The 22,328-nt window shown below is 38.0% G+C and overlaps 1 protein-coding gene and 2 long non-coding RNA genes across 5 annotated transcripts; all 3 read right to left on the reverse strand.

Moving 5' to 3' along the window:
• Positions 1–3,550: 3,550 nt before the first annotated feature.
• On the reverse strand, positions 3,551–7,169 carry LOC146719382 (uncharacterized). 2 transcript variants are annotated; one of them, XR_014921465.1, is made up of 4 exons: positions 6,782–7,169; positions 6,464–6,600; positions 6,155–6,377; positions 3,551–6,066 (listed from the first exon to the last, which is right to left on the reverse strand). It is a non-coding gene; the product is annotated as an uncharacterized LOC146719382 (long non-coding RNA). The 2 variants fall into 2 exon arrangements; XR_014921463.1 differs by having other exon boundaries at positions 3,551–6,377.
• Positions 7,170–7,405: 236 nt separating this feature from the next.
• Positions 7,406–10,084, reverse strand: LOC146719383 (ATP-dependent DNA helicase PIF1-like). The gene is made up of 2 exons (XM_085464301.1): positions 8,798–10,084; positions 7,406–8,637 (listed from the first exon to the last, which is right to left on the reverse strand). The coding sequence occupies exons 1-2, from the start codon at positions 9,869–9,871 to the stop codon at positions 8,527–8,529; spliced, it is 1,185 nt and encodes a 394-aa protein (XP_085320427.1). The 5' UTR covers positions 9,872–10,084; the 3' UTR covers positions 7,406–8,526.
• A 5,762-nt stretch (positions 10,085–15,846) lies between these two features.
• Positions 15,847–20,888, reverse strand: LOC146719384 (uncharacterized). Of its 2 annotated transcripts, none has more exons than XR_014921468.1 (4): positions 20,769–20,888; positions 18,740–18,771; positions 18,275–18,300; positions 15,847–16,926 (listed from the first exon to the last, which is right to left on the reverse strand). It is a non-coding gene; the product is annotated as an uncharacterized LOC146719384 (long non-coding RNA). The 2 variants fall into 2 exon arrangements; XR_014921471.1 differs by lacking the exon at positions 20,769–20,888 and adding an exon at positions 19,567–20,748.
• Between the last annotated feature and the right edge of the window lie 1,440 nt (positions 20,889–22,328).

Here is a 22,328-nt window from a genome sequence, read left to right on the forward strand (position 1 = left end):
TTCAAGCATTCACACTAATAAAATATAATAATAAAGATTACAACAACAATACTGTGAATGCTTTTCAAGCATTCACACTAATAATAACTAGAAAGTGCATTTTCTGAAGAAACTGCAGTGTGAATGCTTGAATCTGAATGTATGCACTGAAATGAATTAATTGCTGAATTTTGAGTTAAAAATATTGAATGAGATTTTAAAAAAAAAACAAAAAAAAAAACCCGAATTTAACCTGAAAACAAAGGTGCTGAACTGCTAAAAGCTGAAGGTTACACAGAAGAAGGAGTTGGAAAAAAACTGAAAATGTTTTAAATGTAAATTAGAAAACCCTAAGAAATGAGAAAAGAACATGTAGAGTCAGAAAACATCTGAATGAATATTAAAAGGTCATATTCTTTGAATCACTGAATGACTCAAATGTGATCCCTCCACTTTGATCCACACAGTTTAAAAAGTTTAAATGCCTGAGCTTTGAAAGATACGGTGTTGGAAAGAGAACAATAATGGCGACAATTTGAGGGTAAAATGATGGCTGTAACACTGTGGACACAGCAGCAGTTGAAAGAGAAGTGCTTAAGATGAATCTTGGTACAGTGGCAGGCAGAGCTCGTTAAGCAGGCAGGTGTGAGCCTGGTTGCTATAGTGACTGCACCCAAGGGCTCCATACACACGTACACAGACATGCGCCTCACTTTTGCTGCTTAAAATGAACAGAAAAGTCAGGCCGAAACAAATCGTTCCCAAATGAAAAGTAAAAGTCGTATTGACAAAATTCTTTCACCGTGAGCGACAGCAATGTCTACTCTACCTAATTCTCAGTTTTCATGCCTGTGGAGCTTATTATATGGACGTGGTGACAGTGGAAAGACACCACGCTCTTCTGATTTTCAAACGAACCTTCTGAGCCATTTTAACATTAGAGTCTATGGAAGAGTTGGAGGGAGGAGGCTGTGCATTGGTGACATTTACGAAAGAACCATAACACCTAGGACAATAGTAAACACATTGGATGAAAGAGGACAGCCATGGCTACGTTTTGAGGGTAAAATCATACCTGTAGAGCAAACGCTGCGGACACAGCAGCAGTTTTAAAAAAGATTTTAAGATTAATTTTTTTGCTCCTCTCACTCTAGCAGTTGAGCTGCCTCACTCTAGCCCCAACATTCCGTCCCATACACACCCATTATAAACTCTGAAACAGGTGAAAAAACATCATGAAACTTAAACTGGAACTGAAGAAAAAGTATAATAGATATTGAAAAGATAAATACAAGTTGAATAGTTGAATGTCTTGTCTTCATTTTAAAGTTTGAATGGTGGCTCTATGTCAATGTATGTGGAAGTAGTAAGAGTTTAAAAATGAGTAAGTTGAATGAGAATTTGAAGGGTCTCCCCATTGAAATACATGGGAAATTTTTGTTGAATAAAGTTGAATAAAATTAAAAATATAAATGTTAAAAATGAGAAAAGTAGAAGCAGTCATGTCCAAAATAATAGGAATCTAATGGTGTTTGAATGGTTTTTCTAAGTTGAACGGTTTTGAAGGAGTAGGCTTTCAAAAAACGTACGGAATAAGAAAATATAACTAGAAAGTGCATTTTCTGAAGAAACTGCAGTGTGAATGCTTGAATCTGAATGTATGCACTGAAATGAATTAATTGCTGAATTTTGAGTTAAAAATATTGAATGAGATTAAAAAAAAACAAAAAAAAAAAAAACGAATTTAACCTGAAAACAAAGGTGCTGAACTGCTAAAAGCTGAAGGTTACACAGAAGAAGGAGTTGGGAAAAAAACTGAAAATGTTTTAAATGTAAATTAGAAAACCCTAAGAAATGAGAAAAGAACATTTAGAGTCAGAAAACATCTGAATGAATATTAAAAGGTCATATTCTTTGAATCACTGAATGACTCAAATGTGATCCCTCCACTTTGATCCACACAGTTTAAAAAGTTTAAATGCCTGAGCTTTGAAAGACACGGTGTTGGAAAGAGAACAATAATGGCGACAATTTGAGGGTAAAATGATGGCTGTGACACTGTGGACACAGCAGCAGTTGAAAGAGAAGTGCTTAAGATGAATCTTGGTACAGTGGCAGGCATAGCTCGTTAAGCAGGCAGGTGTGAGCCTGGTTGCTATAGTGACCGCACCCAATGGCTCCATACACACGTACACAGACATGCGCCTCACTTTTGCTGCTTAAAATGAACAGAAAAGTCAGGCCGAAACAAATCGTTCCCAAATGAAAAGTAAAAGTCGTATTGACAAAATTCTTTCACCGTGAGCGACAGCAATGTCTAGTCTACCTAATTCTCAGTTTTCATGCCTGTGGAGCTTATTATATGGACGTGGTGACAGTGGAAAGACACCATGCTCTTCTGATTTTCAAACGAACCTTCTGAGCCATTTTAACATTAGAGTCTATGGAAGAGTTGGAGGGAGGAGGCTGTGCATTGGTGACATTTACGAAAGAACCATAACACCTAGCACAATAGTAAACACATTGGATGAAAGAGGACAGCGATGGCTACGTTTTGAGGGTAAAATCATACCTGTAGAGCAAACGCTGCGGACACAGCAGCAGTTTTAAAAAAGATTTTAAGATTAATTTTTTTGCTCCTCTCACTCTAGCAGTTGAGCTGCCTCACTCTAGCCCCAACATTCCGTCCCATACACACCCATTATAAACTTTGAAACGGGTGAAAAAACATCATGAAACTTAAACTGGAACTGAAGAAAAAGTATAATAGATATTGAAAAGATAAATACAAGTTGAATAGTTGAATGTCTTGTCTTCGTTTTAAAGTTTGAATGGAGGCTCTATGTGAACGTATGTTGAAGTAGATACAGTTTAAAGAGGAGGAATTTGAATGAGAATTTGAAGGGTCTCTCCATTGAAATACATTATAAATTTTTGTTAAATAAAGTTGAATAAAATTAAAAATATAAATGTTAGAAATGAGAAAAATAGAAGCAGTCATGTCCAAAACAATAGGAATCTAACGGTGTTTGAATGGTTTTTCTAAGTTGAACGGTTTTGAAGGAGATAGATTACAAAAAACGTACGGAATACAGAATAATAAATAAAATAGAATAAAGATTAGAAGAACAATACTGTGAATGCTTTTCAAGCATTCACACTAATAATAAAGATTAGAAGAACAATACTGTGAATGCTTTTCAAGCATTCACACTAATAATAATAAAGATTCGAATAACAATACTGTGAATGCTTTTCAAGCATTCACACTAATAATAATAAAGATTAGAATAACAATACTGTGAATGCTTTTCAAGCATTCACACTAATAACTAGAAAAATTTGCATTTCCTGCGAAAATGCAGTGTGGATGCTTAAAGCTGAAGCTGTATGCAAAAACTAGCTGAAAAAGCTGAAAAGTTGCAGAAATTGTAAAAACTTTGCAGAAGCAAAAGAACTTTGCTAAAATGTAATAACTTAGCAGAACTGCAATCACTTAGAGGAAACTGTAAAGCTGAAGCTGTCTGCTGAAAATAGTTGAAAATAGCTGAAGAAGCTGAAGAAATCAAAGTCAGTGTTTAAAAAGTTGCTGAAATTTTAATAACTTTGCAGAACAATATCAAGTTAAGAAAAATGTAATAACTTAGCAGAAATGCAATAATTTAGAATAACATAACTTAACATAACATAACAAACAAAAGTAGTGTAACCTAGCAGAAATAATATAATTTAGTAGAAAATTAAAAACTTGGCAGAAATATTACAACTTATCAGAACTGCTAGAAATTTGCAGAAATGTAATAATTAGGCAAAACTGTCAACAGATAACAGCTGAAAATGCTGAAGTAACCTCAAAGTTACTTGTTTAACTGTGAAAAATTACCAAAAACATTAGAAAAGGAAGAAAACGTGCCGGCAGATAAACTAATGTGGAACAAAACCAAGGTAAAATTGCGAGTTTGCACAGCTGGTGAAATCTAAAAATGGCAAAAAAACATAACAAAGGCAAGACCCACACAAACAACATTTAGGTAATAAATGCACAAGATGCTGCGGTCAGAGATTAAAACACCCAAAAATAATGTTATTGAAATGCCAAAAAGTGACAGAAAGTTTAGAAAGTAGAAAACCAGTAGTAGAAAAGTAGAACATTCAAATATTTTTAGAAACATATGATACAAAATATTTACTCAGTTGTTTCCAATGATTACAATAATGGCATAAAGAAATAAAAATACCATTTGGGACAAACAGAAAAATATTAATAGAAAATGCAAATCAAATTGATCTAAAATCTATACAAACAATTGAAGCATCTGTTGGAATTGTGAACATATCCTTGTTTGTCATGTTTATGTTTATGGCCCTAAGATGCGCAGACACATGATAGGCTATTAACTGCAAAAATATACACATATATAGCAAGTGAGAGACAAAAATATATCCTCTGATTTGCTGGAGTTTTGTGTAAATACCATTTGGCAAGGATAAACAACATGTTCCTATGCCACATTAAAATTTTCACAAGCTTAATTTTTTCAATTAGTTTACAGTTTCCTGATTTGATGATAAATATGGTACCAATCTACAAAATACTGTCAAAATGAAGTCCACATTGTGATATATTTGAGGTGTGGAGAGTCACACAGCTGAACAATCGATTTGCATATTTAAAGAAACAAGGATCAAATAAAGAACATCGTTGTGGAATAAATTACAGTGAAAAATAATCACTGCTTTGCGTTAGAGAGTGACTTATGATGAGGTATTAATTGGCTTAACTTTACCTCTAACAGCTTTTCACATAGTGCTGTGACCAGGGTGAAATCCATCATAAAGTAACTGTAAACAGTAGAACCATTAGCATGAATGTTATGGTTCTACTCTGATCAAAACTCAAGTCAGCTGTTTGACCTGATATAAAATGATAAAGAGGAACACATATAAATGACCTTTATGAACTTTTCAAAATGACTTTATATGTCTGACCCATTATCTATATATATTACAGCAGCGGTCCCCAACCCCCGGGCCTCGGACCGGTACCGGTCCGTGAGTCGTTTGGTACCGGGCCGCGAGAGATGAGGCTCAGGTGTGAAATGTATAGTTTTCAGGGTTTTTATCGGTTTTCAGCGTTATTTTGTTATCGTTTTTATCGTTTACTCGGTTTTCCTGGGTCTTTTCACGTGTGTTATGAATAAATTTTCTTTTTTTCAGTACCGGTACTAGTTTTATTTTGTTATATTTATCCGCGACACCTTAAAGGCCGGTCCATGAAAATATTGTCGGGCATAAACCGGTCCGTGGCGCAAAAAAGGTTGGGGACTGCTGTATTAGAGCAGATGTGGAAAACCACTGTTAGACCTACTCTATACTAATGTAGTTACTGACACCCCATACTAAGGCAGGATTCATACAAACACACATTATTTATTCTCTTAAACACTTTCTTTTTTCACATTTTGAGATTGTGTAATTTCTAAAAAGAATACATGTAATGGTTCAATAGATATAGTTATTTAAATGTCCATAATAATCACATGATCATTTTTGTACATCCTACAATCCAGGATTTAGAGCTGTGTGTCTGTATGAATTCAGCTTGCTATACTTATAGACTTAGATATATTAATCCACTATTTACCCAAACAAGTTACATTGTTTGGGTAAATAGATTGGGTTTGTTCTACAAAATAATTATTCAACAATAAAAAAAAACACAAAAAAAATCTGCACATTAATCCAGAGTTCAGTTTCATATGTCTGATATTGTTAGTTAAATCTGATGACACAAACACAGTCAATAATTCATTGCTAGTGTGACATGTGGTCCTTTTTGCCTTTGACCAATGATATGCTGGGTACTTGGACCAGTTTAGTATTTGCTGTCACAGAGGAATGTTAACCAGAAATCCAGAAGACAAAACTTAAAAAAAATATGTTAATTGCAAACATGTTTTTGCTTAGTAAAAGGATTGAAATTACATGGAAACTGTCACCTTAAAGCCTCATTGTAAATATCATCACAAACAGATGTTTTCCACACAGTTAACAAAGCTCCACCACATCCGATCAGTGCACATAAATCTAAAAGAAAACAAAAACAAATAAAAAAAATAAAATTAACACAAGGGAAGACTTTTGACTTAATAACTACGCTTAAAATAAGTGTTACCTTTGAATATTTGTGGGAAAAATCTGATGCTACCCCAAGAATACAAAGCCACACTGGAAACGATGACAGGCTTGCAGCCCTCTGTCTTCCTGGAGTCAGGTGCCTGATCAGTAGCAGTGAGTTGACAGAAGTCGGTGTCTGTAAGAGTGGCCAAACACTGATACTCTGTCCACTTGAGTAGAGTCTAAGAAGCTGGAATGCAGGCACACTGGACGAGCTTGTTCTAAAAAATACAGAAAAAGGAACATTTTATTTGTGTTAAGGCCTAAAAACTACAAATAAGTTATGCAATGAACAATGTTGAAATACCTTATAGGTGCTGCAGGCCACATAACCAGAATCCAGAGCAATCTCACACTCACATGATGGTGAGGAAAGACATGAGCTCTGCAATGAGGTTTGAATGTCTCAGTTGGGACACTGAAGAACTCAGAAGACAGCAATACCTGCACAGAGAGACAGAGTAGAAAAAGCATAGATTTGTAATCCATAATGTGAATTAAAACTCAAAAAGTGTCAACAAGTATAATCATTTGAGTGTGGAATTATTTATGCACTAAACAGGATTTTAATTAATTAATTGAATTAAAAACACTGACATTTTTTATCAAAGATAAAGAATCATACCGCTCTCTGCTCTGAGGATCACTGAGCATCTCTGACAGGAAATACAGTTTCCTCAGTAGGAGTCATCATTCATGGTCTCAGAGGTGTGTAGTGTGGCAGCATCATGATGGTCTCCAGATCAGGCAGGAGGTCAGGTGATGGGTGTGTCATCTTCTCCATTGAAGACATACTGGTATGGCAGTTCATAAAACAGCAGTCTCTGTGTGGCATGTAGTTATCTGTGCAGTCCAGCACTGATGGATCAGGTTTGGCTCAGCAGTTCATGAAGATGGTGTTAAGATGTTGTTGTTTCAGCTGAGGATGGTGAAGTTTGAAGGTTTTCCCACAAAGGAAACAGGACTGTGTGTGCCCTGTCTGAAAAAAATACATCTACAAAACATAAAGTGCTTTTAACACCACCTCCCCACCCACCCATCTCAGCCCCCAAGTGTCTATATAATGCTGGTATGGGGTGTCAGTTACTAAATCTAATTAGTGCGTCAGAAAGCGGGGGCTACACCTAAAGCCCCCGCTTTCTGATGTCTTTGTTTATTAGCAGCTTTTTCCAGCTGCTCAGAGAATTCTGACTTGGCCTTTATCCACCCAAACCCACCCGGATAAAGGCCAAGTCAGAAAATTGATGCAGAAACTTTCCATGTACTTCTAAATCAGTTTTTATACAAATTCTGTAAGCTGTGAAAATGTTTTTCTCTACATAATGTATAATTATAGACATCTCTGGTAGCCTAAAGATAGTTTAAAACTTTTAACATTTTTTACCTGTAAAACATGATAAGCAAAACCTCATTCATCCAAAAAACATTTGATTCTACAAAATTTACTATAATCAAGAAAATATAATTGTCTGTATTTATTCATGTGACCCATAATAAATACCTGCATTTATCTGTGATTTATTTATTTACTATTTCATATTTGAAAGCATCTTGGAGGGGAAGATCTCGTTTGTTGAGATACATACGTCAGAGTAAAAAAAGTATCAAAAAAGGAGATGACAATTAACATCCATGAAAAAATGTATAAGTAGATTTAGTCATTTAAAACATGAGAATAAAAAATAAATTATGTCCGTTTAATGCAGTATATTTCAGATCTGAGGTGCATGATAACAGAAAGCAGATCTCCCGGCTCTGCATGAAGTACAGCCATGATTTGGTGACATGATTAATAACATTGCAATAAGAAAGGGTCTTCTTACAGACAGAGTAGGGAAGACAATTTTTTCCAATGAAAAATCTTTTTCATACTCTACAATCAGTAAACTCTGTAACAAACATGATCTGTAATTGTTTCAAAACTCACCAGACGACTTCATGATTGGCTCGAGGACAGGACACAAAACACAGGGTTGTGGTAACTGTAGTATGATCTCAGAACACCGGAATGGAGACATTGATCTGGCTGAGAAATAAAAATGAGGTCAAGCAGGGTGTTCTTGTCTGTAGTGGCAGAAGTGATCAGCTGTGAATACCCTCTCGACTGAAACTGCTCCAGAATCTGTTTTCTTCCACTCTGCAACTGGTTCTCATTAAAATCTCCACACACAATGATTGGGTGACAGTCCATTATTTCAAGGGAATCTAAAAGACTTACCAGGTTTTGCATGAATGGTGTCAAACTGTAGTCAGGGGGTCTGTACACAACAGCAATGAGTGCAGGGAATGGAGCCTGAACCTTCAACACTAAAAACTCAAGATCAGTGACATTATGCAGATACTGTTTTACCTGAACCTGAAAATGATTCCTCAAATACACAACAACTCCCCCACCACTTCGGCTGGCCATGTGAGGAAAGTTTGTGTAGGACACATGTCTGTTGCGTTTGAACATGGTGTAGCCGTCCAAATGAAGACTGTCTGCAACAAAGGAGCCTTGGAGGTGAGACTCTGTGAGACACAAAACATCTGCTAAACACATTTCATGATGACTCTTGATGTCACTGATGTGAGATGGCAAACCCTCCGTATTGTGATGGATCAGTGTAAGAGTGTCAAGTCTGCTGGCTGTTTCTCTGACCTGAAGAAGAGGCATCATTTCCTCAACGCTGGCTTGTCTCATGGTTTGGAGTGCTGCAGTTACCTCGGGATTGGAGTAAATCTTTTTCTCATCCAAGTCCTGCAAATAGAGTCCACTGAGAGACGTCACCCTGCTGAGAGCAACATAAGCCATACCTGGTTCAAAAATGTTCTTCATTGAAACTACAGCTGTCTGTGTTGTAAGACCCTGAGTTTTGTGAATTGTGCAGGCAAATGCTAGCTTTACAGGAAACTGTCTGCGTACCGCTCCTTTAAACTTCAGACTCTCCTCTGCTCTCTCAATGTAAACCAGATCATCAGATGCTGCATTAGCACTGCGGTTGTGTCTCATAGGCTGCCGGTTGTCCATTCTGAGCCCCAGTTTGATTATGTGTCCATCATTTTCAGATCTCACCACCTTTACCAGTATACCAAAAGCACCGTTGACTAAACCGTTTAGTGTGTCCAAGTTTCTGGTCAGCATGACTCGAGCTCCTTCAGCAACATTCAGAGTGTCAGGTAAATCATTTCTCCCACCTGTAAATGGTTTGTCTCTTCGTTCCATTCTGCCTGTACGTTTATCCTTCTGGAAATCGTCTGCAGTGATGATTATGATGTTTGAATGAAGCTTCTTCAGGGTATCTGTGTTATGGGATTCCACATTCTTGTTGGTGGCATAAATGTGTAAGACCTCAGTTGGACATTCTTCTGGTGCAGTCACAGCCTGTGACAACAAATCTCTGTCGCACTGAGAAAGCTCATCCGTCTTTTCTTTCACTCTAATCCTGTTCAGCATCTCTGCAAAGGCCACATCATCTTTCTGACGCATGATCTCGGTTAGAGTGATCATCTGAAAATGTTCCTGCCATAGGTCAATCTGTTCTGGATCGTAAACGCAGAGAGGTTTAGACTGTCGCACTGGTGGCAGCTGGTAAAAATCTCCAACAGCTAAAACTGACATTCCACCAAAAGGTCTCTGAGTGCCTTTGATTTGTTTCAGTCTTGCATCCACATAAGCAAAAAGGGGTTTTGAAACCATTGAAATCTCATCAATAACAATAATTTCTGCATTCATCAGCTCAGATCTGACTTCATCCAGTTGGTTACCAAGTCCTTGAATGGGTGGTTTCAGACTCCTGGGTAGTTTCAGTAGAGAATGTAATGTAGAGCCATTGATAGAAAAAGCTGCTGTCCCGGTAAATGAAGTAAGTAAAACAGTTGGATTTGATATGTCAGCTTCTTCTGCATTAGCAGGCAGTCTGCTCAGGATCTTTGATGCTTCAGAATGAATACATTTAATCAGATGTGACTTTCCAGTTCCTGCACCACCGTTGATATAGAAGAAAAATGGATCTGGGTTCAAACCACAAACTCGCTGAATACACCAGTCTCTTATGGCATAGAACACGCAGGCCTGCTTCTGGTTCAGATTCTGATACATTACACGTACCACGGCTGGATCTACTGCAGGTTGTTCTCTGATGGCTCTGATCTTTGTTACAGCATCAGACTGACGACTGTAGTCAGGGACATTCTCCTGTTCGTTCTCATCATCAGAATGTCTCTCAGGAAGATTCTCATCACATTGCAGCCTCACAACTTCAGATTCAGGAGCAAGATTACACCATTCATCGATCACAACATCCCTATTTTGTTCAAACTCTTCCAGTGCACTCTCAATATCCTCAGAGTTCTTCTCATACTTGTCTTTATTTCTTTTCACAATCCGTTTCACAGACTCACTGTGGTCTGAACATGGAAGTCGCACAAAACCCGAGTTGTAGAAGGACTGATAGGTTTGGAAACATTGTGGTTTCAGTTCCTGCTCTGATCTGTGTGGAAGGTAAAGTCTCAACAGTCGACCATAATATTGCTCAGGATCTTTTTCCTGTGAACAGTGGTAATACCTGATTATAGCTGGTTTATCATTCTTTCGCCTTTGTACAAATCCAAGCTGGTTTAGAAGAGGAAGCACATCTTTTCCTTCATTTGGACCACTCACCAACCGGCACAGGGCAGCAAAATCAGCCAGCGACATTTCCTCATATTCTGGGGTCTCAGGTCTGCATTTGTATTTATCACTCAAACTTGTCATCCAAATATTACAGCTGTCATGTGTTGTGCTTTCCAGGAAGCTCATGGGCCGACTCATTTTTACTGGGTTATCATCTGTTGGTACAAATACAACACTGCGGGAACATTTTTTCATTTTTAGGCCACAGACTCGAGTCACACACTCCTGTGCGCTGATCTCTCTCTTTTTTGAGTAAGCCTGCATCACAGCTCTCATTTCATCACATTCATTGACGGTGTTCTTATCAGAGTTATCGATAACTGTCTTCAGGTATTCAGAGAGGCCAGATTCTTTCTTTGTTATATATTTACAGAGGTATTCTACACATGAATAGGCATTCAAAATGAATGAGACATCTAAATTAGAGTTCCAGGCTTCAAGCAGATCTGGGTTGTAATTGTTGATCCAACAGTCCTTTGGGTCACGTTTCAGAATCAGAGCTGTTTTCTTGTTTATGTTCTGGAGGCATTGTTCATACTCATTCATTGTCAAGTTGCATCGTGACAGAATCTGCTCTATGGTGAGGGAAGCAGCTTCAGGTTCCTTCAGCAGGTTCAACAAAGGTCTGAGTTTGGCTTTTGCAGCTTCAGTGTCTGAATCCTCATCCTGTCTCACAATCGTTGTTCTTGTGGATGGTGGTTTTGGAAACCCAAATCTACAACCAGAGTTCACACTCTTAAAGCATGTCTTTGTGTGGTTCTTGCTGTGCTTTTGTAGTTCAGTGACTTTTTTGTGCAGTTCAGGTTGTTTGTCTGGATCAGGGAGTTGAGCTGAGATGTATCTGTCCACAAAGTCACAGACAGTTTGGTCATCATCCACATCTACTTCTACCTTTTCTCGAATCCACAGCAACATGTGTATATGCGGACTACCTCTGTGCTGGAACTCAACTCTGTAAAAGTAATCAATGATCTCACCAAGGGGCTGTGCAGGAGAAAAAAGCAAATCTCTGAACAAAGCCTCAACACGCTTATCAAACATCCGCATGGTAGTTACTGGATTTGATCTTAGAATTTCACACTTTTCTGACCAGTCCAGGGCTTCAAAATCAACCTCTTCACCTTGCTGTCTCTTTATTGCTTGAATCACTTCAGGCCATCTCATCTCAGCAGCAGAGAAAGTGACAAAGAACTGAGGTGTTCCTATTTGACGAATCATACTGAATAAATCTTTGGTAGTTTTCTGCCAGTAAGCTGGAGTTCCTCTTAGTGGCTGCATAAATCTGATTGCATCTTTATTTCTTACCAGCTTCTCTACTTCTGTCTTACTTTGTAACATTCCTGATGTGATTTTGCGTCCATCTTTGGTCATAGTTTTACCTTTCCTTAGCTGTATTGTCATGCTGGAATTAGCCAAATGTATTTCAGTGACAAACTGTGAGAAAAACAGGTAATTTGTGTCTTTAGCAAATCTTGCATCAATGTTAAAAAGCCTTGACTTGAAGTAAGCACTCGGTGTGAGTTTAAGAAGTCTCTTTTCATCCAGTGTATTCTGACCAGTAGGAAACTGCACAGGAAATGCCATGGCTTCCAAATAAGGAGTTCTGAAGAAGCTAACAGGATTGTTTCTTTCTGCAGGAGCCACACAATATGTGTTATCAGTGAAACAAAGAATCTCTTCTGAAATGTCAACAGGCTGCAGACAGCTTTCTAGAGCAAAACCTCCATTGTTCAAATCACTTTCTGGTTCATCAGGATTTTGTTCCTCTGGTTGTTCATCACAGGGTTGCATATTAATAGCTTGTTCACTTTCAGACTCACTTTCGCACAAAAGGGCATCTTTTTCATAGTTGTCAATTTCCATTAAATCTGCTTCATCATAATCATCGCTTCCCATGCTGGCTTCATCACTGCTGTCATCATCAGGTAACGTTGGATCACAAAGCAATGCATCATCTCTGATAATAATATCTGTGTACTGCGGATGAATATGTTTCAGTTTATGCAAGGCTTGAATTAGTTTAGACCAAGTAACAGTCTGGAACAGCTGATGGCCTTTGTAGCACAGTCGTCTTTTCAGCTTTATCCTCATGATCTGGGAATGGTTTCTTAACCGAGGCAAACAGTCAACTGTTTGTTGGACTTCAGATGGTACACACACCACATTACCACGTATGAGTCTTTGTCTGCCCTTTGGAAGTGGAATAATCTTAGCAAAAGGTATGCATTTGGCAATCAGATGTCTCTCCAGAATGTTGAGATCGCACAGTTCAGCTGGAATATCCTGCAGTTCTAAACTGTTAACAGCAGCAAGTCTTGGCATGCGTCCACTTTTGAGGGAACTGTGACACGTGTGACAGATATATTCTTTTTTTCTCTCAACAGGAAAGCTGCAGTGATCATTACATGCTTCATCACACACATGAACAAATTTACCAGTTAGACACTGCTGAGCTACAGTCTGGTGTTTTGAGTAATTTTCTCTTTTGCAGATTTTCACCTGATTAGGAAAAGAAGCTTTTAGACAAACAGTACAAACATAAGATGGTGCTGACTTAATGTTGGATCTGAAACGAGATATGGCCTCATTCATTAAAGTGTTATCTGGATGACACTGTAAACTTTCAGCTGGTCGATGCATCTGACGATATTTTCTTTTTATTTTCATTGCACATCTGATATTATGCATCTGTCTAAAAGAAATACTGTTCCAATATTTTACTCTCATTCGTTCTCTCATATTGTCCTTGTGTTGCTGCTGAAATTGTCTCTCTTCTCCATAACGTTTAGTGATGTAACATTTTTTTTTCTGTCTAAATTCTACACTTTCTTTATATAGGTTAGAAACATATGACCTCATGTAAGCTTTATGTTTCTCTCTGAATTCAGCACAAGTTCTGTAATTTCTTCTTACATGTTCCTTCTGCTGTTCTCGGAACACGGGAGATTCTCTGTATTTTCTTGTTATTCGTTCCTTCTGCTTTTCTCGGAACACGGGAGATTCTCTATATGTTCTTGTTATTCGTTCCTTCTGCTTTTCTCGGAACACGGGAGATTCTCTGTATGTTCTTGTTATTCGTTCCTTCTGCTTTTCTCGGAACACGGGAGATTCTCTGTATTTTCTTGTTATTCGTTCCTTCTGCTTTTCTCGGAACACGGGAGATTCTCTATATGTTCTTGTTATTCGTTCCTTCTGCTTTTCTCGGAACACGGGAGATTCTCTATATGTTCTTGTTATTCGTTCCTTCTGCTTTTCTCTGAATAAAGAATCTTCTTTATACATCCTTATGACACGTTCTCTTTTTCTCTCTCTAATTTTAGCACTTTCTCTATAGATTTTTCTAAAATGTTCTCTCTGTTTCTCTCTGTATGTAGCATTGAGTTTATATAGATTCTTTTTGTACACACTCTTTTTCTTACTGTGATCAGAATCATGAGACTTTCTACTAGAATCTTTTTTCTTTGCCTTAAAGCTTTCATCAAAAGTGTACATCTGTCTTTCTTTCTTTTTCTCATTTTCCTTTCTCTGTGATAGTTTTTCTTGGACCAATAGTTGTCTCCTAATCTTTCTCCTTTGCTGTTTATTATGCTTCAACAGTTTATGTGAGAGTTCCTCTGTTGTCATAGTTAAACAGGAGGCAGTGTTTAAATCATTCTGAGGAACAGAATCTTTTATTACCTGAGTGTCTCTTACAGAAGATGCAGAGGTTTCTATTTCTAAATAATCAGAAGGACGATTGTTCAGCTCAGCAGCTGGCTCATTTGAATAATCCACTCTGGATGACATCACTTCAGTAGCTAAAGTGTCGGCCACAGTTTTCCGTGTCTGCTCAGTGGACTTTGGGGTTTCAAATTCAGGTTCATTTAAAGCTGGTGCTGGAACAGTTGTAGCTGTTTGTCTGTTTTCATCAGCATCTCTTTGGTCAGCAGCGTTTTCACTGTGGAACTCAACAGGCTGTAGTTCATAAGTGCAGGTTGGTGCGATGCTACACATTCGGTACAAACGTTTGATCCTGTCAATCATGTCGTTAAGACGTGTGAATTTTAACACAACTGCAGTTCCACCACTTACACTTAGCGACAATGGCATTCCTGTAGACTTACGTGGGTGAGGGTCAAAGTATGCGTATTCACCTGAAGTCAGCCTGCAAACTGCGATGACTGTTCCTCCCATGACTAGCAAAGCGTAGCGAAACTCTGAAGCCAAACGCTGTAGTCCCTGTTCAAGGCTCGGAAAGTGATCTGTACCATCAAATGTGCCGTAATGAGCAAACTGAGACATGTCGACTTGATACTCGTGTCTGCGGCTGGTGACAACTGAGGGAAGTTCATCGCAGGCTAGAAACACGCTGTTCACAAACCTCTTTCTGGCATCTGAATACACGGCATGGCCTTTGTCCAACACACGGTTAAGATCTGCTCTGGTAATGAATTCATCCTCGTGTAAGAATGACAGGAAAACCAAACTGTTCGCCATGCATTGCTGATTCCGGTACTTTCCATACTTAGCATTGGCCTGGCTTCGGGATGCACAGATGCTACTCACTCGTGGGCGACTTTCACTGTTTGTAACCTGTACATGAGATGGTCCTGGAGCTTCTCCATCATGCTGCGTTTGCACAGTTAGCTGGGGTTCAGTCTGGATTACCTGCTGTACTTTAGCATTTGGCACAGATGATGAGCTAACACCTCTCTTTACCACATCTGCATAAGACACTGCGGCTGTCTGAACGCTGAGCTGCACTTCTGGACTGGGAATACTTGTAACAGACACCTTTACCTGCTCACCGGTCTGAGAAACATTTACCTGTTCCTTCTCCTTTTGCCATCTAAGCTTCTGGGCCTGTGACCTTTGACCTTTCCTTGGCATTTTGTGCAAGTACAAACTGGACCTTATATGTATTTATACACAAATGTATACAAAAATCAACCTGTAAACACTGAAAAACTCCTCAAGTTTCTATTAAATGGATAAATGTAAAACTATACAAATGGTAAAGTGTTCTTATAACTGTTTAATTGATGTAAAAAGGCTGGCTTAAATACAAACTCAATATAAAAGTTATTGAAAGATCCTTAAAAGGTTTTATTGTAGCTTTTTCAAAAACTGTATATTATTCTTTTTTTTAACCAGACTGGTTAATGAATAGGTCTATACTTCTGTGAAGTAATATGCAGAATAAATCTCAACAATCAATCAACAGGCTATAATAAAACTCTTAGCTTTGAAGTAGACTTTGTGTAAATCTTTCAGATATCTAAAATTTAAAGCAAATATAAGGAGCTGTGGTGGTGTAGTGATCAGATGACAGGCGATGAGGATTCTTCAGCTGGATGTTCTGCAGCAGTCAGGAAACAGGAAGTCTGGGTCCTCAGGGCAGCTTCTCAATGACAATTGTAACTCAATACTTACACTGAGTAACAGAAATGGGTTTGTCCTTAAATAATATTAGTATAAACTTAATGTAGTCAAATGTTATAGTCAATGAAACCGACTTGAAAAATGTAGTTCAATCTAATTTAATATTTATGTAAATAGAGCAGTCTGAATGTATATATTACAAAATAACCAGATTGTCTTATTACAAATAAACCTTTAAGAGGTGTATATTTTATATAATTTATCAAAGCAATTGCACCTGTAAGCCAAACAGCCAATCAATGTTTATTCCAAAGTGTAATGCAAAATTAAAATGACAAATGTAGGGCTGTGTAAGTAGTTTCTACAGTGACTTCTACTGTACTGTATATTCAACTTCTTACTTGTAATTTCCAGTAAAATGAGTGGATATGAGAGAGTTTAACGACAGGAAAGAAGGAGCAGTGAGAGCAGAGATCTCTCAGATTTCTGAAAACAGATCGTCGAAGTTGCGGTAACTTCAATTTCCAAAAACTTGGTTTGTTGTCAACCTTGGTTTGTTGTCAAACTTGGTTTCTTGTCAAACTAGGGCTTATGCTTGTCAAAATTAGATAGAGTACATGGCGGAGAAATGATAGAAGATAGAATCCCTTGTCAAAAAAGATGGAGCAGGGAGAGGGAGAGTGATAGGACAGACTGAATTTGCTTGTTAATGGCTTGTTAATGATAGAGGGAGAGGGTTTTCTGCAGCAGGTCACCTGTAAGACAGAAAGAAAGTGGAATTAGACACACTTCCAATAAACCTGGCTTTACCGTATTTTTCAGACTATAAGGCACATTTAAAAGCCTTTAATTTTCTCAAAAATAGACAGTGCACCTTATGTATGGTTGTGCTTACTGATTTCAAACCACTTCTATGTGCTACACGGCACTCTGTCAAATCTGTCAAATGTTTTAGTATGACTTTGGTAAGCTACAAAGCAGCACCACTTGATGTATTGTCGGAGCATGGCTACCATAGTCAGCACCCTCGTAGAGTAATTCGTACTGTGCTTCAACATAATACGGTGTGTGTGTATAAGGGCCTGGCACCTGTTGAGAGCCATGCTTATGAAGCAGATTTCAAACTGATCAATCCACATTCATCAGTCCATAAATCCTGAAAAGTGAGTGTATTGTTCTGTATTTTGAGAGTTATTGTAAATGAGTTGAATAAAGTTTGACTTATCTGTTTTGTTTGGCTTAATGTGCCTTAGAATTTAGTGTGCCTTACAGTCCGAAAAATACAGAACATATATTATACACTGAAGAGTTGTACAGTACATTATTAGATTCAACTGAATGAAAATGTTTATCATATGGTGGTGGAACATTTCTAAGGACATTTTTGCATTCTATTAACACAATAAAAACAAACAGAGTCTGTAAACCAAGATGCGGTGCTACAGAAACTTACTATAAACATTATATGGTCAAGCTAAACCCACACAATGAAGTCAGAGCAGACAGTCTCAGACCACACTTACATGCACTCAACTCACATGATCCTAAATGCCCAAAGGTCTCAAATTCCCGTTTCTGTGTGTACTTACCTGGTACAACAGTATATCATAATGTCTGGGGAGCAGTTAACATAAAAGTAAAAAATAATTTACTCAGTATGACTTTTGGCAAAATGAAAAATTTGGAGACAGATGACTCCTATACAGCAGTTTCTACATTTTTCAGTCAAATTTGGGGCATGTTTAATACACACTCCACTAAATCTACAATAAACTTAGCATGGCCGATATTAGGGCCTAATTAAAAATGTACTATGATGATAAGAGAGATCTGTAAGTCTGGAAATGTTTACATAGACTTTTCTAGGATCTGATGATTGCCAAGAGCTGTGCTGACTCACTGCACTAAACTGAATCTCCTGTATCTTGTATTTTGCTCGTTTGTGTTGTTGTGTTTGCACATCTCTGTTGCTTGTGGGGCTCGCACACAAGAATTTCACTCGCATGTGCTGTGCCAGTGTGCCTGCACATGTGATGTGACAATAAAAGTGATTTGATTTGATTTATAATGAGAAACATTTCCCTCAGACAAACCTTTACTTACCAGACTGAGACGATCAGATCAGCAGTCTAGAGAAAGGAAACAATTCATCAGATCACTGTTTGATGATTCAGACTGTTGAGCCTCTTCACACACAATCCAATTTACTGTGACATAAACTAACTAGTAAAATTCTCAATTTATTTAAGGCTTTATTAGCTTACTGTAGTCTAAAGAGGAGATAAATGAACTGCAGCGTCTCACATGGCTATAGCAAGTGTAATAAAAGCATTCATTACTACAGAAATATAAAGAATAGCCAGCAATATTTGTTGGCACAAGTGCAGGATATACCAAATATTTCCTACACCATGTAATAAAACCTGACTTTGTGTTTTTGCCAATCAGTAAATGGAAACATATCACAAAAAGTCAAGTTGCCAAATGTCAAGTCAAGTATGTAAGTTGCCAAATGTGCTACGCAATGCCAGGTTCATACTGCTTCAGTTACAATCACTGTTTACTTACCAGCAAAGGCAAAACCAAAGATCTCTTTCACTCTGCGTAACAAAAGACAAAGCACAAAAACACAGAATGAGACAACTCAAATCAGCATCACAGTCAATACTGCATCACTCTGTGTAGTCCAAAAGATTCAGTACACTTCTTTGTTTACCACAGCAACAAACAACTCTCCTCTTTTTTCTACACCTTATTAAAGATTACTGTCTTCATTAAGGTAAAATGTGGTTTCATCCATTTGTAATAAGCCACACACGTTTCTCAGTTATGTGATAGCTCTATTAGTTTGGTGCTATTAGATAACACAGTAGATTTAATAAGCAATGATTTGCTACACCTAGCTCTGCACACTTTATCAAATTCTGACATCACAATTTCAAAGCATGAACAATCATAAATGAAAGCTTGGATGTTATTTTTGTAGGCTTCAACATTTGAGTTCTTCTGCATTCAAATTCTGCTTCCTAAAAATATTATCACCTGCACACAGTATCATTTAATATGCTGTTGTTTTAAATATCTACATATCATATTTATAATATTAATGGTGCACTGCTGCATTTTATTTATTTGAAGGTGGACTTTTTTATATTTCGTTAGTTTTTCACAAAGTGAGAAGTTAAACAGAGCTGCAGGTGTAGGTTTCATTAAAAAAAAAAAACAACCTGCACAAACAAGTGTTTGTTAAACAGTTCTTAAAATTTAACTAAAAAACTAAAATTAACTAATTAAAAAAAACTTCTTGTTAAGAGATGTTATTATTCTTATATTATGTGTTTCATCCTCACTCTCTCTCTCCCTTCTGTTAATTAACCCACAGCACAAAAACACACCGGTACAGGCACGTGACTCTTCTTCTCCCGGCTTTCAGTCAGAAGCTGTGTCCCAAAATGTCGGCTGCATCCTCCGGAGGCCGCATTTGAAGGCCGATTATGTCACAGCCAGTCGACGAAGGCTGTCTCAAATGCGGCTGACAAATGAGTCCTTCATTTCCCCGAATAAACTTTTAACATATTTTTAGGCGAGAAAGTAGCGGTGTAAATTACAAATATCTGCTTGGTTTATCAAGACATCGCATATTTGCAAAAGTGTGCCGACGTTTTCAGAGACGTCTGTCACCCACCGGCTCGATGGCAAGCCGGGAGGGGGGTTCAGACCCCCGCTCTTTCGCTACTCAGGTTAAACATGATATACAAGTCACTCTGATAACTTAAAAATGTAATTGTTTGCCTTTTTCTGTGTTTTATTTGTTCTGGAGTAAATCGGTTTGGCTGAGATCAAAGTTATTAGATTATTAGATTAAATAAAGCTTTATTAATCCATCCGGTGGGTCCTCCGGGATTTTCACACAGCTCAATAAACGTTAAACGGTCGAGAATTTACGCCAGTGTCCTGTTATATTTTAAATAGCAAGGAGCAGACGGCCGAGTTTATTAAACTCCAGCGAGACAGCGGTGACGCAAATCTGAAGGCTAGACCGTCCAGTTTCACAGCCTTCTCGGTCCACGTAGACCGCGAAAGCTGGGTCCTCCGAAAGATGCAGCCGACGTTTTGGGACACAGCTAATGGCGGTAAAATGGCTCCTTTGAAGTTGCCGACCCTGCTGCTTCAGCAGCTAATCAGTGGTTCTAAAATGACGGCTCATTACCTCACAACCGAAAGAATGAGGCCGTTTTTAACTGACTGATTTGTGAAGAGAACTAACTTCAGCTTCCCTAACAGACTCAGAAACACTAACACACCGAATGAACCAAATACAACACAATAACTGTAATAAACAATCAAATGAACCATATTAATTTCACACTGGGCCTATAGCAGCTAGGCTAGGCGTTAGCACTTAGGGCTAGCATACCAAACACTCCTTTTAAATAGTAAAATTACAACGTTTCACTAAAAAAGCAGCCATTGTGTTACTTTAACATGACTTATACTTCGACTGGCTTCATAAGTCACTAACAACAACTGGGTAAATCCCTCATACAGCTTATAGACATTTCATTTCAGATAAGAGAGACAGAGAAGCAGCACTTACCGGCACGGATTGAGCTGAGAGTGGACGGAGATTCAGGAGTCAGGCGGAGACGTAAAAAAGGAGGCATTCACGAGTAGTGGGAAAAGTGGGAAACTCCGCAATTACACAAAATTGGCATGGAAAACGTGAAAATATATGTAAATTTAAATATTATTATACTAGATTTTTTTGCAACAAAAAACAACTTTTAATTTAATTCTATAAGTTTAATAAATGTTTCAAATGGGATTCTTTGAATTTGAAATAATGGTTAAAAGACATAAATAAACACAAGGTCATTATGTTAAAATGTACTTTATTATGATAGATTTATTTAACTGACTGCAGTAATAAGAACAGTCTTCTTCTGAACACCAACACCAAGGAGCTGGTGTTGGTGATCGCCTAAGCATCCTCACAGTAGGAGCTGCAGAGGCTCATCTCACTCCACTGCAGGACTCAAGAGGTTCAGGAGGTCCCTTAACCCCACTGCCATGAGACTTTTTAACAGCGACTCCTGACATGTTCATTGCACATTTGTTTCTTTTACTCCAATACATATTGGTTGTAATCATATGAATTCTGAATTGCTTTAAAGCTGAAGCTGTCTGCTAAAACTAGCTGAAAAAGCTGAAAAGTTGCAGAAAAGGGTGGCCTTTTGTTGTGGGCAGTCTGAGGTACACCTGTGCACTACTCATGATGTCAGATCAGCATCCTGATGTGGCACACCTGTGAGGTGGGATGGATTACCTCAATATAGCAGATGTGCCCACTACCACACATTTGGACTGATTTGTGACCACTGTTTGGGAGGGATGGTTATATTGTGTATCTGGAATGAATTTTAGGTCTCTACGTCCATCCCATGAGGAATGGGAGCAGTAACAAAGGTGTTGCGTTTATATTTTTGTTGAGTGTATATTTGGCAGAAATACTATATTTGGCACAAATCTTATAAAATAGCAGAAATAGTATGATTTAGCACAATAGTAATAACTTAAACAGAAAAATTGGAAAAGCAAAATGGACAGGTGAAAAAATGCTGAACATGCTGAGGGTCCCTCAAATATACTTGTTAAATGAAAAAAAATCAGCAAAAAAATCTATAACAGCCACACAATCACAAATATGTACACATAAGGAAACACACATGCACAGAGAGACACACACACAAGATCCAATTCAGTCACCCAGTCTAAATATATTGAATTTGAATCTTAGAATGAGATCATCCCATTAAAAGGCTTACTCACTCTCTCTCTCTCTCTCTCTCTGTCACACACACACACACACACACACACACACACACACACACACACACAGGGAGAGAGAAGTAAGTTTCTAGGTCAGCCTGGGAGCTGCTGAATTTGAATCCACCAATCAGAGAGGCTGTGCACTTTTCCCCGCCAAAACAGGTGCATCTATTTGCACACGCAGCACAGAGAGGCACAGGATTATTGCAGTCTATTTCTCATAGTGACGACTCCCCTCAAACAAATGACCATAATTTCCTAACCGTAGGTGCTAGAGCGGTCATTCTTACACCGTTTTGTTCAGAAGAGATGGGGGAATCTTCCAGTG

This window comes from Copadichromis virginalis, linkage group LG1, assembly GCF_057382275.1.
Source record: "Copadichromis virginalis isolate Kocher_CV1m ecotype Utaka linkage group LG1, C_Virginalis_male_GT1.1, whole genome shotgun sequence".
Taxonomy (NCBI): domain Eukaryota; kingdom Metazoa; phylum Chordata; class Actinopteri; order Cichliformes; family Cichlidae; genus Copadichromis; species Copadichromis virginalis.

What these genes read in the sequence shown, in the direction of transcription:
- LOC146719383 (XM_085464301.1), bottom strand. Translation starts at nt 9,871, where the DNA reads ATGAATGCAGAAATTATTGTTATTGATGAGATTTCAATGGTTTCAAAA. An exon ending in AAATGATGCCTCTTCTTCAG is followed by an intron (nt 8,638 to 8,797) that starts GTCAGAGAAACA and finishes CCTTTGTTGCAG; the next exon opens with ACAGTCTTCATTTGGACGGC.